This window comes from Pelophylax lessonae (assembly GCF_965119305.1).
Source record: "Pelophylax lessonae genome assembly, chromosome: 3".
NCBI classification, from domain to species: Eukaryota; Metazoa; Chordata; class Amphibia; order Anura; family Ranidae; genus Pelophylax; species Pelophylax lessonae.
In genome coordinates this window covers 21461757-21481036 of record NC_138770.1, presented here as the reverse complement: position 1 = coordinate 21481036, position 19280 = coordinate 21461757, and the positions used below count along the sequence as shown (strand labels likewise).

General features: G+C 43.7%; 2 protein-coding genes and 1 pseudogene across 3 annotated transcripts in view; 2 read left to right on the top strand and 1 right to left on the bottom strand.

Annotated features, from left to right (window-relative positions):
* LOC309548857 overlaps window positions 1–548 on the bottom strand; it is a 39282-nt pseudogene extending 38734 nt beyond the window's left edge. The window contains exon 1 of the transcript in view: window positions 426–548. The product of the transcript in view is annotated as an uncharacterized misc_RNA (transcript). The remainder of the gene's footprint in view (window positions 1–425) is intronic.
* LOC309550245 (uncharacterized protein) overlaps window positions 1–19280 on the top strand; it is a gene marked incomplete at its 3' end in the record, with an annotated part of 2091994 nt that overhangs the window by 1189554 nt on the left and 883160 nt on the right.
* Window positions 4354–17755, top strand: LOC309548856 (gastrula zinc finger protein XlCGF66.1-like; the record flags this gene model as incomplete). Its single annotated transcript, XM_082248790.1, has 4 exons — window positions 4354–4431; window positions 4559–4693; window positions 4780–4903; window positions 17730–17755. The coding sequence occupies 4 exons, from the start codon at window positions 4354–4356 to the stop codon at window positions 17753–17755; spliced, it is 363 nt and encodes a 120-aa protein (XP_082104916.1).

The window sequence follows — 19280 nt, the reverse complement described above, 5'->3', positions numbered from 1 at the left end:
TGGGGAGAGAAATATATTACTGCCTAGTCCAGCATTTCTCAACCAGGGTTCCTCTAAAGCTATTGTGGAGCCACTTATTAGGAGGGTGATGGAGGTCTGGTGAGCGCACAATCTGAGTGTGAGCACCAAGAAAGCACACAATTGGTGTTTGGGGAAGGAGGTGTTTTGTAGTCCACTACACATGGTTTGCTGGAGCATATACTGAGATTTGGAGGAGCAAGCTCTGGAGGTTTGGAGATATTTATTGGTGGTGATATCATTTATTGAAGTATAAAGGAGACGTTGGATGGACTTTGGGGTCACTTTATGGTTGATCACTGGATACTGATGAGGTGAAATGCGTAGATGATTTATCACATCTTTTACATTGATGATAAGAGGGCGGGATTTATGGATATAAGGGGAGGGGTCATTGTATTTATCACCCATTTCCCGATGCTGGACGATGCAAGAAGCTGACACTCTATAAGAAGTCTTGTCTCTGCCAGCTGGGGAAATAGCGAGTGGGAAAACGAGTTGTTGAGGTTTTGAATAGTAAACTCCTTCATTGTTCCTGGTTAGCTGGGGAAATATTGACTCCCAGACCTTCCCAGCCAGAAATCTGGTTGGAGGATTGGAATAGTAATCTCCTTCATTGTTCTCAGCTGGGAGTGTCGGGGGTTTCATTGACTTGTACACAACTTCACTTCCACAACAAACTCTTCTCTAGGAATCTATGAATTGGGGGATAGATTGTGTCTGTGACCCCAAAATGACCTGCACTGGGTTTTTTACTGACATTTTCTGTTTCCTAATCCATTGCGCTAATATCGTGTGACATTAAACATTGGAACTACCGCCATTTTATTCTCTAATAGGGAAATGGGTGCTAATAGGCTGCAGGAGATCTGCTGAGACATAGAAAGGGAAATGGGTGCTTATAGGCTGCAGGAGATCTGATAAGAGAAAAGGAGGGGGTTGAAATGAAGCAGATCTCCTGCAGCCTATTAGTATCTATTTCCTCTGCTGAGACTAAAATGGTGGTGGAATTATTTTTCCTTTATTTCATTTTATTTATCTTACTAAGTTGTGTGTTCATTTACTGCGCACCCAAACATTATACCCACCCACCAGAACATTATACCCACCCAGCAGAACATTATACCCACCCACCAGAACATTATACCCACCCACCCGAACATTATACCACCCACCCGAACATTATACCACTCACCCGAACATTATACCCACCCACCAGAACATTATACCCACCCACCAGAATATTATACCACCCACCAGAACATTATACCCACCCTCCAGAACATTACACCACCCACCAGAACATTATACCACCCACCAGAACATTATACCACCCTCCAGAACATTACACCACCCACCAGAACATTATACCACCTACCAGAACATTATACCACCCACCAGAACATTATATCCACCCACCAGAACTCCACCAGACAAAGCATCACACTGCCTCTGCCGGCTTGTCTTCTTCCCATAATGCATCCTGGTGCCATCTCTTTGCCCACATCCCTTGCAGCCCCATACACAACAAACTGCAATGCCCATTTCTTTGCTTTAAAAAAACAACAACTTCATGGAAAACATGTTTACTTGCTGCCAAATATACCCCGCCCACTTCCAGATGACATTGTAATGAGATAATCTATATTATTCACTTCACCTGTCAGTGATCATAATGTTATGGCTGATCAGTGTACAGTACATACACACTAAAATATGTGGATACATTCATCTATAAAGTGTTAGGTGCTCAAAATAATATTCTCTACAGATCTACGGCTTCCACTTCACACCTACTTTATTCATATCATAATAGTGGCTGCTATATTAAATAAACTAAAAACCTGTGAAAATTCATGTAATCATACAATAATTTGTGCTCAATATAGTGCTCTCTGCAAGTCCACTGCTTCCACTTTGTAACTAATTCAATGAATTTATTTTGCTAAATTAAATCCACAAATGAATGAAAAGTTGATAAGGTGTGAAAGTTCTCTGTGCTCCAAACTGTGCCAGCTGTAGTGTAGCCACGCCTTCTTCCACCTCTTACACACGTGATGGTGAGGGCGCCCCCTTAGTAGTGCTTCCCCACTCACCAGAGCAATGTGACTCCCAGCTTTTCAGCTACCAGAGTCACAAACATCCTTCACACTCTCCTCACCTCCGATGGCAAAGGAACTGGATCCTCCTCGCTCAATCCTGCAAGTCTGCTGCGCTTTCTGTCAGTCTCCCTCCTAGACTCGGCTTCCTCCTCCGACCGCTGTTCCAGCAGGAGCTCCGCCTCTTCATACACACTCAGGGAGGAGAGAAAGGGGAAGGATATACAGTACATACACACACAGCACAAGGCCGTGTTCACACTACCAGTCGTTTCTCAGGGCTGCAGTTCCTCTGAGCTCCACAAGGTGGTGATCTCACTTCTACCAAGACAGGAAGTCTCTATGGAATACAGACAGGAAGTGATGTCAGGTACAGACAGGAAGTTCTGGGTGAGAGGTGAGTTGGGAGGAGACGTTGCTGGAAGAGGCAGCAGATGAGGTAATAAGATCTTATTTTCTATTTACACCCAGTAACCCCCCGTCATGTCCGTCCTCTTCCTCCATAGTCACTGTGACGTCTTTTATCTCCAGCAGATGATGATACACACACATATATAGTGTGGAAACCTAGATTAACCCCTTCAGGGTTAGAGCATTTCCCCACTTTTGGGGCCGGAACATTCTCTTCATTTTGGAGATAAATTCTAGTAATATGTTCCTCTCAACAAACAGCACTGATAATAAATAGACAAGATAATGACCATCCTGACTAGAGATGGGCTCGGGCGTGTTCGAGTTCACACGTGCCCGATCCCGCCAGGAAGCCGACACTGCACTCCGCTAATCACAGGCAGTGAGACATTTCCCGATCTGGAGGTGCAGAGATCAGTAAATGTCTCACTGCCTGTGATTATTGGACTGCAGTGTCGGCTTCCTGGCGGGATCGGGCATGTGTGAACTCGACCACGCCTGAGCTCATCTCTAATCCTGACCGTACATGGCCTACAAAGGGCAATTATTACACTACACAGGCAGCCAATGGGCAATCATTACAATATGCAGCCAACACAATGATGGAGTGCAGGGGTCAGGAGTATGGAGCCCCTTACATTGCTGGTCAGGAGGAAGAAAACATTCCCCAGCCTGCCATGAAGAATATGTTTCATCATTGATGTAAGAGGGAGGAAAATACTGAGGGCTCTGAGGGAAGTATAGGAGCTGAGGGGATGTGAGGGTTTAGTGAAGCTGGAAGACTTTTGGGGCCTCTGTATGTATATAGGTATGTACCTCTGTATGTAATGTATCTGAAGTCTGAAGGACTCTGAGAATCTTGAGAGGTTAGTCAGGCTTCGGGGCTCTGAGGGAATAGGGGGCTGGGGGGCTCAGGGGACTCTGAGGGAAAAGGGGGCTGGAGGGCTCAGGGGACTCTGAGGGACAGGGGGTAGGGGGGTCTATGATTGTCCTCCCACCCCACCTGCACTTATTTTTCAGACCTTACAGAACTGGCAATCTTAACCACCTTATTGTCCCACTGGTCATGTGATTTGTTCTGGAATATTATGTAAGATGAAGAAGGGAATTCATTCATTCGTTGGTGAGCACTTGTTCTTAGAGGAGTTCTGTTTCAGCTGCAAACCAGCTCAGAAACCAAACAAATCCAACAGAGAAAAGGGAAATTCTGATCTGGCTGGCTAGGAGGGTCCAATGTCCTCCAAGATGTAACAAATCCAAAACAGTCCAGATTAAGGCCTCTTGCACACGATACTCCTGTTTGAGCATGTCGCAGCTTGAAAAAGCTCAGTACAGCTTTTTCTTTTTTTTTTTCTGAGCTAAAATAAAGCCCATTAATTGTAATGTGCCTGTGCACACAGGCGTGTAAACAAGCGCTGTGCATTCTTCAGGAAAAACAAAATAGAAAAATCTGCATTTTTGGTGAGTATTTTAAGCCTTAATGCACGCAAATACACACCAATACGCTTAAATACACGCAAATACATAAAAAAAAAAAAAGTCCGTAAAAAGTAGATGCTCAAACAGGAGTATTGTGTGCAAGAGGCCTTAATGGGCTGTATTTTAGCAAAAAAAAAAAAAAATCTGTACTGAGCTTTTTCTAGCTACAGTGTGCAAGAGGCCTAAATGTATTCTCATGGGGACAGAAGTTCTTAAATGTACAGCAACTCTCCTATTACCGCCCCTTACATCCACATATTATTGTGACCAATACCATCCAAATAATTGTTACCTTCATTTCCCAAAGTTATCCGTCTACAAGGAGACCTGTATAGATCAAATGAGGATGGAGGAGGACCGGAGTCAAATGACTGAAAAGATACTAAACCTCACCCTGGAGATCATCTACCTGCTGACTGGAGAGGTGAGGAGGATTCTGGGAGGTCACATGACATCACTCTTATCTCTATTAATAAAACACAGACCTGACCGGAGAGGTGAGGAGGATTCTGGGATTCTAACATGATATTCCTATTGGTTCCTCAATACAGAGATTTCCTCCTCAGAAGTCAGGTGATCATATGACCATCACAGTGCCTCCATGTGACTCCCTAAATCCTGAGAGACACAACATGCAGAAGATTCTAGAAGTCACCAAGAAGATGATGGAGCTGCTGACAGGAGAGGTGAGCGGTGCTGGGAATTCTGGGACATTATCCAGTAACAGACAAGGGATGTGTCTGGATGGTGACTGTATCATTGTGTGTGTCAGGTTCCTATAAGGTGTCAGGATGTCACTGTCTATTTCTCCATGGAGGAGTGGGAGTATTTAGAAGGACACAAGGATCTCTACAAGGACGTCATGATGGAGAATCAGCCGCCCCTCACATCACCGGGTAAGAGGAGACTTTATTGTAAAGGAGAGAGCAGTACGGAGGCTCCACCTAGATCCCCCATCATAGTTACATAGTTTGTGAGGTTGAAAAAGGACATCAGTCCATCCAGTTCAACCTATGATGTGTGTGTGTTTGCTGCTAACCGCACATTGTATACCCCTGTATGTTGTGGTCTTTAAAGAGGAAGTAAACCCTCCTCTACAACTTGTACCTATAGGTAAGCCTATGATAAGGCTTACCTATAGGTACTGTAAATATCTCCTAAACATGTACCGTTTAGGAGATATTTACCTTACATGTCGCCAGTGACGTCACTGGCGCATGCGCTCTGAAGGAACGTCCGATCGCGCCGTTCCTTCAGAGCCCCGTGCCGTGACTGTCGGCTCTAGCGCGCGTGCGCGGGAGTGACGTCACCGCGGCTCCGGCCAATCAGATGGCCGGATGCCGCGATCCCGGAAGACGGGCGACTAGACATGTCGCCCGTCATAGAGGTGAGTGAGCGGCACGGCGGGGGCTCGTTCTGAGGTAAGTATTGCATAATGAGCTAATATGCGATGCATACTAGCTCATTATGTCTTTCTTTTGCAGGGTGTAAAAAAAAACTCAAACGAATTTACAACCTCTTTAAGGTGTCCATCTAATAGTTTTTTTAAACAATCGATGCTCCCTGCTGATACCACTGCTTGCGGAAGAGAATTCCACATCCTTACTGCTCTTACAGTGAAGAACCCCCTACGTATTTTAAGGTTAAACCGCCTTTCTTCTAGTTTTAGTGAGTGGCCACGTGTCTTATTGTATCTCCTTTCTCTGAATAGGTTTTTCCTTATGCTAGGGTCGCCAGTACAGTATTTGTACATTGATATCATATCCCCCCCTCAATCGTCTCTTCTCCAGAGAGAATAAGTTCAGTGCTTGTAGCCTTTCCTCATAGCTGATGTCCTCCATTCCCCTAATTATTTTTTTTGCCCTTCTCTGGACTCTCTCCAGTTCCAGCACATCCTTCCTGAGGACCGGAGCCCAGAACTGGACAGCATACTCCAGATGTGGCCGGACCAGAGTCTTGTAGAGTGGAAGAATAATCTCTATTTCTGGAGTGAATCCCATTTTTTATACATCCCAGTATTCTGTTGGCTTTGCTTGCAGCAGCTTGGCATTGCATGCCACTGCCAAGCTTGTTGTCTACCAGTACCCCCAGGTCCTTTTCCATCCTAGACTCACCCAGAGGTTCCCCCCCCTAGTGAGTAGCTTGCTTTCTGGTTTCTGAAACTCCCCATTAATCACCACTCTCTGTACTCTCCCCTGGAGCCAGTTCTCTATCCAGGTACTCACCTTATGGTCCATACCTACCTTCCTTAGTTTGTACAGTAAGCGTTTGTGGAGAACGGTGTCAAAGGCCTTTGCGAATTCCAGATACACCACATCCACAGGCTTACCTTTATCTAGGTGGCAGCTCACTTCATCATAGAAGGTTAATAGATTGGTTTGGCAAGAACGATTTTTCATGAATCCATGCTGATTACTACTAATAATACCGTTTTCATTACTAAAGTATTGTATGTGGTCCCTTAACATCCCCTCCAAAATCTTGCAGACTACTGATGTTAGGCTGACCGGCCTATAGTTATCCGGGATATATCTCGGCCCTTTTTTAAATATTGGTACCACGTTGGCTTTTTTCCAATCAGCTGGCACCATACCCGTCTATAAACTATCCTTAAAGATCAAGAATAATGTTCTGGCAATCACCTGGCTGAGCTCTTTAAGAACCCTTGGGTGCAAGCCAACCGGTCCCGGGGATTTATTTATGTTAAGTTTCTCTAGTTTAGTTCTAAGTCTATCTTCTGTTAGCCATGGCGGCACTTCCTAAGGTGTGTTATTTAGTTCGGCATTACAAGCTGGGTTAGTGTAGCCCTCCGATTCTTTTGTGAAGACTGAAGAGAAGAAATTATTTAACACTTCTGCCTTTTCCCTGTCCTCTGTGGCCAAAACTCCCTTATCGTCTTTTATGGGGCCAATGTGTTCTGGCCTCGCTTTCTTACTGTTTATATACTTAAAGAACGTCTTGGGGTTCTTTTTACTCTCTTCCGCTATATGTCTCTCGTGTTCTATTTTAGCCGCCCTGATTTCGTCTTTACATTTCTTATTACACTCTTTGTAATGTTGGATTGCTGCCAATGACCCCTCAGCCTTGTATTTTTTGAAGGCCTTTTCTTTAGCATTAATATGCATTTTTATGTTGGAGTTTAGCCACCCAGGGTTTAGTTTTGCTCTTTTAAATTTATTTCCCTTTGGAATGCACTGGTCAATCCCTTTGTTTAGTATGCTTTTGAAGCACTCCCATTTTTCCTCCGTGTTCTTTGTTCCCAGGGTTCTATCCCATTTGATATTTTCTAGCAGAGAGCGCAGTTTTGGGAAATTGGCTCTTTTGAAATTCAGTGTCATTATATTACCCTTGTGTTTCCTATTACTATGATTAATACTGAAACTAATTGACCTATGGTCACTGTCTCCTAAGTTGTCCCGTATTTCTATATCTGTGAGCAGGTCTGTATTAATAAACACATAGAAACAATGTATTCAGTCAGTGTGTGTGTTTCCTACAGATGGATCCGGTAATGAGAACCCACCAGAGAGATGTCCCCGTCCTCTGTATTCCCGGGATTCCACACAGGAAGGTCACACCATCCCCCACCATCATCAGGTAGATGAGGAACAATCACTGATAGTATCATTAGGATCTGTACATTATCTGCATTGTTACCATTAATGTCATTTTTATTATATATTCAGAGTGGAAACCTCGGGGAAGATAATATTGATGTTAAAGAGGAGGATGAGGAGTATGGAGTGATGGAGGAATTTTCAGAAGGACACAAGGATATGATGGAGCCACCGAATACCAGGAACCCACCAGAGAGATGTCCTCGTCCTCTGTATTCCCGGGATTCCACACAGGAAGATCACACCATCCCTCACTATTACAAGGTTGGTGGGACGGAGCATCTAGAGAATGGACTCATTGAAGTGATTTTTTTTAAATGTGATGTCACAATATTGAAGTTTGTTTTACAGATGACCTCTTCTATTATTTTCTTGGTTTAGAGTGGAGATCCAATCGATATAGAATTTGAGGTTAAAGCAGAAGAAGAAGAGACGTATGTGAGGGATGATCAGCAGTCTATGGAGGAGGATGGAATAACGGGGACATTTATAGAGGAGGACACTCCTACAGAGATCAGCACAGGTGGGTCATTAATAGGGATGAATAAGTAGGTATATTATCACTCGCACCTCTGGAGTATTGGGTGTGTAAAGGGAAGCCGCTAGTTCAAACAATGGGTATAGTTTATAAATGGATATAGGTAAAAAACTGCCCTAAACCCTATAGTGGAGGGCTAATATAATCCTACCACAATATTGGTTGTGTGACAATAATCATGAAAAATGCATAAACAAATTGCTCTGTGTTAAGGTATTGCTACCTTGTGCCCATATAGTAAATTAATATGCAAAAAAAAGAAAAGAAAAAAGTGTCACAGTTGTACTTGTAAAATTATGAAATAGTAAAAGCAACAAAATTATTCACCATCAATGTCCAAATATTAAAGTGCAAATATAAACCATCAATGTGCTGACAAATGGTCTCTATGTGAATAGGTGACGTCCATAAAGTGCAATATAATGTGCTAGCAAATAATCATAAAATAAATAACGGCCATAAAGTGCAATAGATAGTGCTAGCAAAAAAATCTCAAGGTGGTACAAAATATATATAGTCTGTAACAGGATATTGCTGGTATATAAAAATCTCAAGGTGGTACAAAATATATATAGTCTGTAACAGGATATTGCTGGTAGAAGATTTTAACCCATTCCTGACCAGGCCATATTTTGTGATTCGGCACTGCGTTACTTTAACGGACAATTGCGCGGTCGTGCGATGCTGTACCCAAATTAAATGTATGTCCTTTTTTTCTCCACAAATAGAGCTTTCTTTTGGTGGTATTTGATCTCCTGTGCGATTTTTACTTTTTGCACTATATACAAAAAAAGAGCGACAATTTTGAAAAAACAACAATATTTTTTACATTTTTTATATGAAATTCCCCCCAAAAAAATGTAAAAATCAAAATTTTTTAACATTTTAGGCCAATTTGTTTTCTGCTACATATTTTTGGTAAAAAAAATCGCAATAAGCGTATTTTGATTGGTTTGCGCAAAAGTTATCGCAGCTACTAACTAAGGGAAATTTATGTAATTTTTATTGTTTTTTTTAACTAGTAATGGCGGCGATCTGTGATTTTTTTTTTTTTTTTTTTTTTGCGGTACCGCGACATTGCGGCGGACAGATCGGACCCTTGACTGACATTTTTGACACTTTTGGGGGTACCAGTGACATTACTACAGTAATCAGTGCTATATATATGCACTGTTACTGTAAAAATGACACTGGCAGGGAAGGGATTAACTTTTAATGGTGATCAAGAGGTTAATGTAAGCCTGGTGCTTACTGACGTGTGTGGGGGGGAGGGGACTGTGTGACACAGGCACAGATCACAGGTTGAGCTATGCTGAATCCTGCAATCTGTCACTGTTTGTCACTTAGGAGATCCGCCCGGGATTTGTGCTAGTAGGGATGTGCGGGCTAATCATGCAGATTAGTGCTCAATGTTTTTTTTTGGGGTGGGGAGATTTTTGCTGACACATAATGCTCATACATATTGGGGGGGTGGCGGCGCAATTTGGCATGTTTGCCCTGGGATATAGGTGACCTTTTACTGGCACTGCCTGGGATATGTTGTATGTTAAAAATATATGTTTTTAACATACAACATTTAAAAAAAATGTTTTTTATCTAAAAAAAAGATATGTTAAAAATTCTCCCGGGGTTACTTACTCTGCTGTTCACTGGCTGTGCCTGACTTATGAGTCCTGACCCTTACACTGTATAATTTATATTGCACATTACATACTCCTGACCCCTGCACTATATACTCTATGTTGTACATTACATACTCCTGACCCCTGCACTATATACTCTATGTTGTACATTGCATACTCCTGACCCCTGCACTATATACTCTATGTTGTTTATTACATACTCCTGACCCCTGCACTATATACTCTATGTTGTACATTACATACTCCTGACTTTTGCACTATATACTCTATGTTGTACATTACATACTCCTGTCCCCTGCACTATATACTCTATGTTGTACATTACATACTCCTGACCCCTGCACTATATACTCTATGTTGTACATTACATACTCCTGACCCCTGCACTATATACTCTATGTTGTACATTACATACTCCTGACTTTTGCACTATATACTCTATGTTGTACATTACATACTCCTGTCCCCTGCACTATATACTCTGTATTGTACATTACATACTGCTCTCTCCCCTCTCCCCTCTACCGACTGCTATATATACACATAATATAGATTCTCTTTTGTTACACCCATTTCCTACCAGCTGGACATTTTATATCGGTAGATAGTGAGTAGGTGTCTCGCACATCAAGGCGTGACCTGGCCTAGGTCCAGACTGAGACTGTCATTTACTATCATACAGCAGGTCTTGACTTGGTGTGTGGCTCCCAGGACACCTAGTCACCCTCTACCATTTACTAGTTACCTTGAGGGGGGAATTGTAAGATTCGCAGAGACAAAGCTGCCTGATGTGGGCGGAGTCCTGGTTTAGGGGAACCAATCTGCTGATGTCTAGTAATAATCTTTGTATTTCTATTTTAGTACATGGACGGGAGATGAGGAAAACCTCAGAGGATTGTCTCACTTTGTCTCCAGACTGTAAAGTAGAAGATGAGGACATCACACAGTATAGTCCAGGAGAAAACCCGGCTACCTCAAATGTCCATCCGGCACCACACAGTGTAGATGGACCATCGTATTCCTCTTATCCTGAGGAACCCCAGATTGTGAGGGACAGTGCCGGACCATCGTATTCCTCTTATCCTGAGGAACCTCAGACTGTGAGGGACGGTGCCGGACCATCGTATTCCTCTTATCCTGAGGAACCTCAGACTGTGAGGGACGGTGCGGGACCATCGTATTCCTCTTATCCTGAGGAATCTCAGACTGTGAGGGAAAGTGCCGGACCATCGTATTCCTCTTATCCTGAGGAACCTCAGACTGTGAGGGACAGTGCCGGACCATCGTATTCCTCTTATCCTGAGGAACCTCAGACTGTGAGGGACAGTGCCGGACCATCGTATTCCTCTTATCCTGAGGAACCTCAGACTGTGAGGGACAGTGCCGGACCATCGTATTCCTCTTATCCTGAGGAACCTCAGACTGTGAGGGATGGTGCCGGACCATCGTATTCCTCTTATCCTGAGGAACCTCAGACTGTGAGGGACAGTGCCGGACCATCGTATTTCTCTTATCGTGAGGAACCTCAGACTGTGAGGGACAGTGCCGGACCATCGTATTCCTCTTATCCTGAGGAACCTCAGACTGTGAGGGACAGTGCTATCCTTACAACAGATAAGAGGTTTTCCTGTACTGAGTGCGGGAAGTGTTTTCATTTTAAATCCAAGCTTAATGTGCATAAAAGATCTCACTTCAGGGAGAAGCCGTATTCCTGTCCTGAGTGTGGGCAATGTTATTCATTGAAGTCCAATCTTTCCACACATCAGAGATGTCACACGGGGGAGAAGCCGTATTCCTGTCCTGAGTGTGGGAAATGTTTTTCACGGAAGTCCAATCTTTCCACACATCAGAGATGTCACACGGGGGAGAAGCATTTTTCCTGTCCTGAGTGCGGGAAATGTTTTACACAGAAAGGCAATCTTTCCGCTCATCAGAGATCTCACACCGGTGAGAAGCCATATTCCTGTCCTGAGTGTGGGAAATGTTTTTCACGGAAGTCCACTCTTTCCATGCATCAGAGATTGCACACTGGTGAGAAGCCGTATTCCTGTCCTGAGTGCGGGAAATGTTTTTCAGAGAAGTCCGCTCTTTCCAAGCATCAGAGATTGCACACTGGTGAGAAGCCGTATTCCTGTCCTGAGTGCGGGAAATGTTTTTCAGCGATGTCCAATCTTTCCAGGCATCAGAGATTGCACACGGGTGAGAAGCCGTATTCCTGTCCTGAGTGCAGGAAATTTTTTTCAGAGAAGTCCACTCTTTCCACACATCAGAGATCGCACACTGGTGTGAAGTTGTATTCCTGTCCCGAGTGCGGGAAATGTTTTGCACAGAAGTCCTCTCTTTCCAGACATCAGAGATCTCAAACGGGTGAGAAGCCACTTTCCTGTCCTGAGTGAGGGAATTGTTCCTCACTGAAGTCCTGTCTTCCTGTACATCAGGGGTCCCACACAACCCTGGAGGTGTATTAGTGCCTTGAGTGCGGGAAATGTCTTCTATATGAATGTTGGTGGACATGTGGGGAAGAAGCAAAAATGAAGTAGGGAAGGAAACAGAGAGACCGTAAACTAAAGAATGGTTGCAAAAAATTGGGATGCTCACAACTGCAATATTCAAAAAGTCAAATCTTTATTGAAAAACGGCACAGTTATAACAAAAGGTGCACCTCCCGTACCGGGATGGTGACACAAGATAGAGGATCAGACACATATAAAACTGTAAACAGTTAAAACCACAAAAACAAACAAACACACGCTACAGGCCACACCACCTCGGTGAGGAACACAAAATCTATGGCTGCACTACAGCGATCCTGCAGTATATGGTCTAAATAGATCATGTAATACTGCCACAACCGCGGATATGCAGCCGGCATGCCACCACAGTCAGATGCTCAGGTAATGGGACATCCTAACTTGAATGGCCCCCAATGAAGAACAGTCAGCATACATTGAAATTATTGTCGTGTCAATACATGTCAAACACAAGACCAAGATGTATGATTTGTATGGAAGATATGTGACACACTCTAGAGACAGGTAGGTGCCAGTCTGATGTATGTATACTGCAGCTATCCACCAGCGTGGCTCACAGTGCATCCCCTATGGGGAAATATGAACACTCCAGACTATTCAATCACTAAAGTATTGGTCCTCATCTACTAGTATGGATGGTGTCACATAAATGTCAGTTATGGCAATTGAAATACGACATCCAGTACTGATAACAGCAACAGTTGCTGAAAGGGGCAGGTAGGGATAGGGGAGGGGAAGAGGCTGGGAACATGGATAGATGCTACAAAAGTTCCAGATCATGAGGGGTCATACATGGCATGGAGCGGGTCCCTGGAATATCGCCACTAATTGATGATCAAGTCGATAGCGTTGGCCCGAATTGGGCAATGAAAAAGGATGGAATATGGTGGCCAGTTACATCTATCATAAGGCAACTTCAAATGGGTGTGCCTATGGGCGCGGGGAGAGACGCTGCATATCCGAGGCAGCAAGGGCTCTCACCAGGCAAGTACCTAGCGGTATACTGTGTAGTGAGCCACGCTCATTCAGAGCAGATGGAGTAGGTTCAAACAGAAGGCTTACCGCTATTGCAGGGTACAGTATCTCTTAGAAACCTGGTGATCACGGCCTGGTTCTCTATCCCCTTAGCTTTCTGCGGTGTCTTCTTCCAATAGTGTCACCTCCAGGTCTATTGCATACTGGGTAGATCCCACCTCCTAAGGCATCAACCTGGATAGGTCCTGTGGGCCACTTCCGCCCTTCCTCATGCGAGCAGCGTTAGCCCGGAGTCCTCCGTTATCCGACAAACATTAGGCAAACTCCAGTGTGTGGACAGTTCCCCGTGGTGGGTGGGCGGTAGCGCGTGACGTCAACGCGTTTCGCATGCGTGAAACACGGTTCGTCAGGACGTCATTGTGTGGGCGGGGGATTCTTTTAAAGGTGTTGCTAAATTAGTGATTGAATACTTCTGAAACACACAGGTGGATAATCCAGACCGCACCTAACAGAGCGCCATCTAGTGTATGTCTTAAAAACATTGAGAACTTCTTACATGTTACTTGTCTATCGCTATGAGGAAAAACAAGTATTAGACATATGTGTAAGGTAAACGCCATTCTTGGAGTCAGAGAGCATATGGAGGCAGTGATGCCATACAAAAACATAAACATATATCAAAGGGTTATATCCCTAATAGTTTCCGGGGAGGCCTTATGAATACAGAGGGGGAAATCCAGAGGAAACACAAAATAATTTAAATTTAAATTTAGATAAGTGCCAATCCACTACAAAAACAATAGAGCTGTATTAGTTACCTATATACTCCCGGTACCAGCAATGGAATAGAGAGTATATATGAATGAATACTTGTAGACTAACTTAACCTTAGTCCAGGAGTACCTTAACACTTAGTCTGTATGGACAGGGGATATAGTGTCACCCATATCACTTTCACATAGTATCGTCAGACATTGGTAATTATGGATTGGTGACCTACGTTTGCTGTGCATAAGAATATAAGATACATTGTGCCAATATGTGCCACCCTCATCCTTTTAGCGCCAAGGGTTACCGCTTACGGGACTCTAAGATGATGGATGAGGGGGGGGGGGAAGTGGGAGGAGGAGGAGGCGGATTATCATGAGTGGAGTTTTTAAGGCTTGAGAAACACTTTCAAACTCATTTCGGTATTGAGGCCTTGATGTGTCAAGGTCTGTAAACGAAAGATCCAAGCTTTCTCCTCCATGAGTAATACTCTATCATAATCTCCCCTCCTGGAGAAGCACATCCTGATATACACGTCAGATATACTCCATGGCTGATCTTCATCATGTAAGAAACACTTCATAAGGAGATCAGAGACCACCAAAGACATGGATGAAGTGTTGTCCCGTGTTGGCCATTGATAGCCGGAGAAAAATAAAAATGGAGTCCTTACCTTTCATTGGCTGAGTGCATTTTGTGCGGGAAGATTTCACAAACACTTACAGATCTGGTTGTTATAAATGTGTTGATGAAATGTGACCCGCATTCCCCCAGTCATGGTGAATTGGGATTTCCTATAATGGTCAGTTCCATCTAGTGGCCATAATCTGCTTTCCTGACAGATGTCCATGGCAGCATACGTTTGGGTAGCCCCGCCCTCGTTCCTCGCTATAAGACCCCACCCCCATAAATGTTCAGGATAAGCCAATGGCTGCGTTCCTTTTTTGTCCTCCTCACTTATAGGTCCATTTCTGTATGAAGTTTTCCTACCTATTGGAAGTATTGGTGGGCGGGTCTGGTGCTGGGCAGCTGTGCGGGATGTCAGGAGCTTCCTTTGGTATCCAGAAGTCTTCCAGGATCTCCCGAGTGGTCATTGAGTCCCCAGCTATCAGCGGGGTGGTGTTATGGCACACATATGTAGAGGATTCATGCCTGGAGAGTGGGCCCTGCCATCGCTGGCCATTTGCATTGGCTGGGAACCCAGCTGTTAGCGGGTGGCCATTTACAGTTAGACACGTGAAATTAATTTTCAAAGCACCCCCCCCCCCCCCCCCATTTTGAAGGCATGTGGTCTGGTATGGGTTAGGAGGGGGGCGCTCGCTCGCCCCCCCCCCCTTTCCTTACTTGCTGAACTGCATGCTTAGGTAAAGGTCACAACGTTTATTTTTTTACATTTTGGCGTGGGCCTGGATGGGCCGGGGGGGGAGGGGACACCACGTCATTTTTTTTAAACATTTTTCTATTGCCAGGCAATACCCACATTCTTTTCTTTCCATTCATCTGTCAGTGGGGAAGCCCGCTGACAGCTGATGAGTCATCGGTTCTTAAGGATGCGGGCGGCCGGCTTCCCAGCCCCCTGCTTAGCAACCCGCTATTCTTCACACAGAATTCGAATCAGTCGATCGTTTTTCGACTAATTGGAATTACGATCGCTCTGAAAAGTTGAAATTCGTTAGAAAATTAATAAACAAAACTAATTTTACCGAAACCGAAAAGAAATTTAACGAAAACTAAACAAAAGTAAACAAATTCTGAAACCAAACTAAAGGAATTCTATAACAAAACGAAATTAGTAGTCTACGTTTCCACGAATGCGCCTACAAAGTCACGCGATTTCAAGTGTGACTGTGTACTGCGACTTGTATGTGACTTTACAGCGACTTTACCAACGACTTCGTGCGACTTTGATGTTCTGCGATTTGTTCAAAGTGATTCCTTTTCCTGCTGAAAGTTATGTAATTCCTTTTAGAAATTCCAATGTAATAATGGTTCTGTCCCCTGGTAATAGGATGCTATTGCATAAAGTATCCCACGTTCCATCACAGTCCAATTTTGTTTAAGCTTTTTTGTTATTTTTTTTCTTATATTTCTGTTTATGTGCAAGTGCATTTAAATTCTGTATATATTTCCATTTTTAGATATAATAAAACTACGTTGCTTTATCTTCTGTTGTTCTGTGTTCCCAGTATATATACCTATATAGCATAACAGACAGTAATCAAAGTACTCTACAACAACCAAAAAACACACAGATTATGTAACAAGGTTATTTTTTATTTATTTTTTTATTTTTTCTGCATAAATTCTCCAAAAATAAACGTTATTTTGCAATAATCATTACAAATGGTTTGGTTTTTTCCAGCACCAAAACACAAAAAATATATAAATTAACAGGTAAAAAAAATAACAAAATTTTTCTTTATTGGACTTCAAACAAGAAAAAACTGTTGGGCCTTGAGAATATGACATATTTTTATTATTCTGCCTAAAATGGTACTTAACACCACCAAAAGAATGAAAAAAAAAATTACAACTGCTGGTAGGTTATTGGTTCAGTCGACCCAGAACCTGAACTAGGGGATGGGCCAGGGTAATCAGTCGATGCTCCATGGTAGTATTGCCTTTCCTGAAAAAGCATAACCTGAGTGGGTGTAGGTGGCATAAGTTGGTGATTTTTCGGGGGGCCAAGGGTGGAGGCAATGGGGGGGTGAATTTGGATGTAAAATGCGGGGCCTGAAGGGATTCAGCATATTACCGTAATCATCACAGTATGGGTGGTTTATTGGCGGGCCGTACAGTGTATTTGGTGGTGGTGGGTAATGGTGATAATAAGGGGGATATGTGTGTGGGGGGGGCTTCCATACATGCTGAGGATGTTGTTGGCTCCTCAACCACAAAGGATTGAGTAGTTGACATCAAAGCCATCCTGAGCGCATATTTTTTCTCTGGGGGGACCTTTTTAAATATCCCTAAAATGACCGTGAGAAATGCTGTGTCTTCACACATGCTTTCGTTCATTTTAGTGGACATCTCATTGACCACCTGCAAAATTTTATCCATGGGTTTCACACCCTTGGCACTTGCCTTTGTAGATCTTGGGCAAGGTCTATGGACATCACTAGGCCCCAGTTCAGCATCCTCCTTAACAGGAGAAACATTCCTGGAAATGGGTCTTGACATGGTTCCCTCAGACTCTTCCGGGTCACCAGTGTCATGGAATTGCTCCTCCTCCTCCTGTGACCCCTCTTACTGTGGCAAACCCTGTGAGCTGTCTTGCCAGCTTGCTTGGGTTCTGAAATATAATCATTAATTTTTATTTGTATGACTATTATTACATTTTATATGTAAACTACAGTATATACCTGCTGACAACTTACTCTCGTATCTCCAACACCGGCTTTAAAAATTCTAGCTCCTGGGCATGTGCATATGGGGCAAGTCTTGTAGACCCGGAACCACTCCTTCCTTCTCGCAGTTACGGAGATACCGGTTGTAACAGTCTTTGAGACTTCTCCATCTTGTTTGTAATGAGTGCACTGAAAAACAGACAATACAGACAATACCGGTACGGTACAGGGAATAATGGGTGCAAGCTGTAATGTGATAAGTTCCATATATGAAACACTTACATTTTTGTGACCGTTCTGTAGCTGATAAACAGTCCCAGTTTTCATAGTAGATGCGAGCCATTTCCAACCATGCTCTCTCCTTCTTCACATGGTCCTTGTATGATGGATCTCTGATATCATACACTGCTGGACGTTAGTCCCAGTTTTCATAGTAGATGCGAGCCATTTCCAACCATGCTCTCTCCTTCTTCACATGGTCCTTGTATGATGGATCTCTGATATCATACACTGCTGGACGTTCTCTGACAAGCCGGATGATTTCTTCATTGCCATGAACTTGCTTGCTCTTTCTAGGCCTAGGCATTCTTCCTATATAGTCTAACACCCTCTTCTAACATGAGCGATGGGAAATTATGTGTTTGGGAGGAGCAGAGATCATGTGATTTGGGCGGAACATACAAAAGTAAAAAAAAAAGCATACTGTACTTCTGTGCTAGTCGCAACGAAGTCGCGTTGAAATACATGTACTGTGACTTAGTTCCGACTTACATTACCTTCTATGAGGGACAAATCGCACTGAAGTCGTCCAAAAGTAGTGCAAAAACCTTTTCTGAAGTCGCTGCGTCTTGAGTCGCAACCGTTAGAACGGTTCTGATTGAAATGAATAGATTTTGACTTGTCATGCGACTTGACATGTGTGAAGACGCACAACAAGTCGCACTAGTGGAAACGGGGCCTAACAAAATGAATCAATTCAAAACTAAACACATTTTCCCATTCTGCACATGTCTCCTAAGCGTGCCCAACCAAGATATAGCAGTTATGTTCCAGCCTCTGGTTTCCGGGTCGCCCTGCGGATGCATCGATTGCCCTGTGGAAGAGGTCCGGGACACGTGAGTATGTTTGGCTTGAGGTCAGCAGAAGGGAGCAGACGCCATGCGGGCTGCTAGGGAGTAACCAAAAGGAAAACCTATGGAGAGGACTCTGCTCTCTGGGGGATCGATGTGCATTGCAGCATCTTATCAAAGTTTGGTGCAGTCGCCTACCTTTGTCTTCTTTTCTGTCCTGAGGAGAGAACTGTTTGTTGAAGCAAGGTTTGCTTTCTGCGTAGCGATACCCCCGCAGGAGCCACTTGGATATTGGTTTGCCCGGGCCTCCCACTGATTACTCCACAGCCAGATACAGGGTATTTTCACACAGCCAGGTGCACACACTCTTCCGCTCGTTGTCTCCAATGACCAGTCTAGGGGATGTGTTTTTATGTTTTATTTGGAGAACTTGGATTGGAGAAGAAAAACCAGAGCTATCCTGAGAGTCCCAACATCCTATCTGTTCAGAGAAATGGGAACCTACAGATGTTCACAAGGAACCACTGTCATATGTGTGGACTTTAAGGGCACAGCATGAGACAGATAACAACTACATGGATTTATCCTAAAATAACATTTATTGATTTATCTAAAACCACATCTCAATAAAATGAGGAAACTGGCCCCAAACTGAGCTCAGCTCGTACACAGGAGATCAATGTCTCCTACTAATTTCACTCATGTACATCATACATATATAAGGATAAGTTGGTATACAGTAAACCCCCCTCCATTGCGGGGGTTACGTTCCGGACCCAGCCGC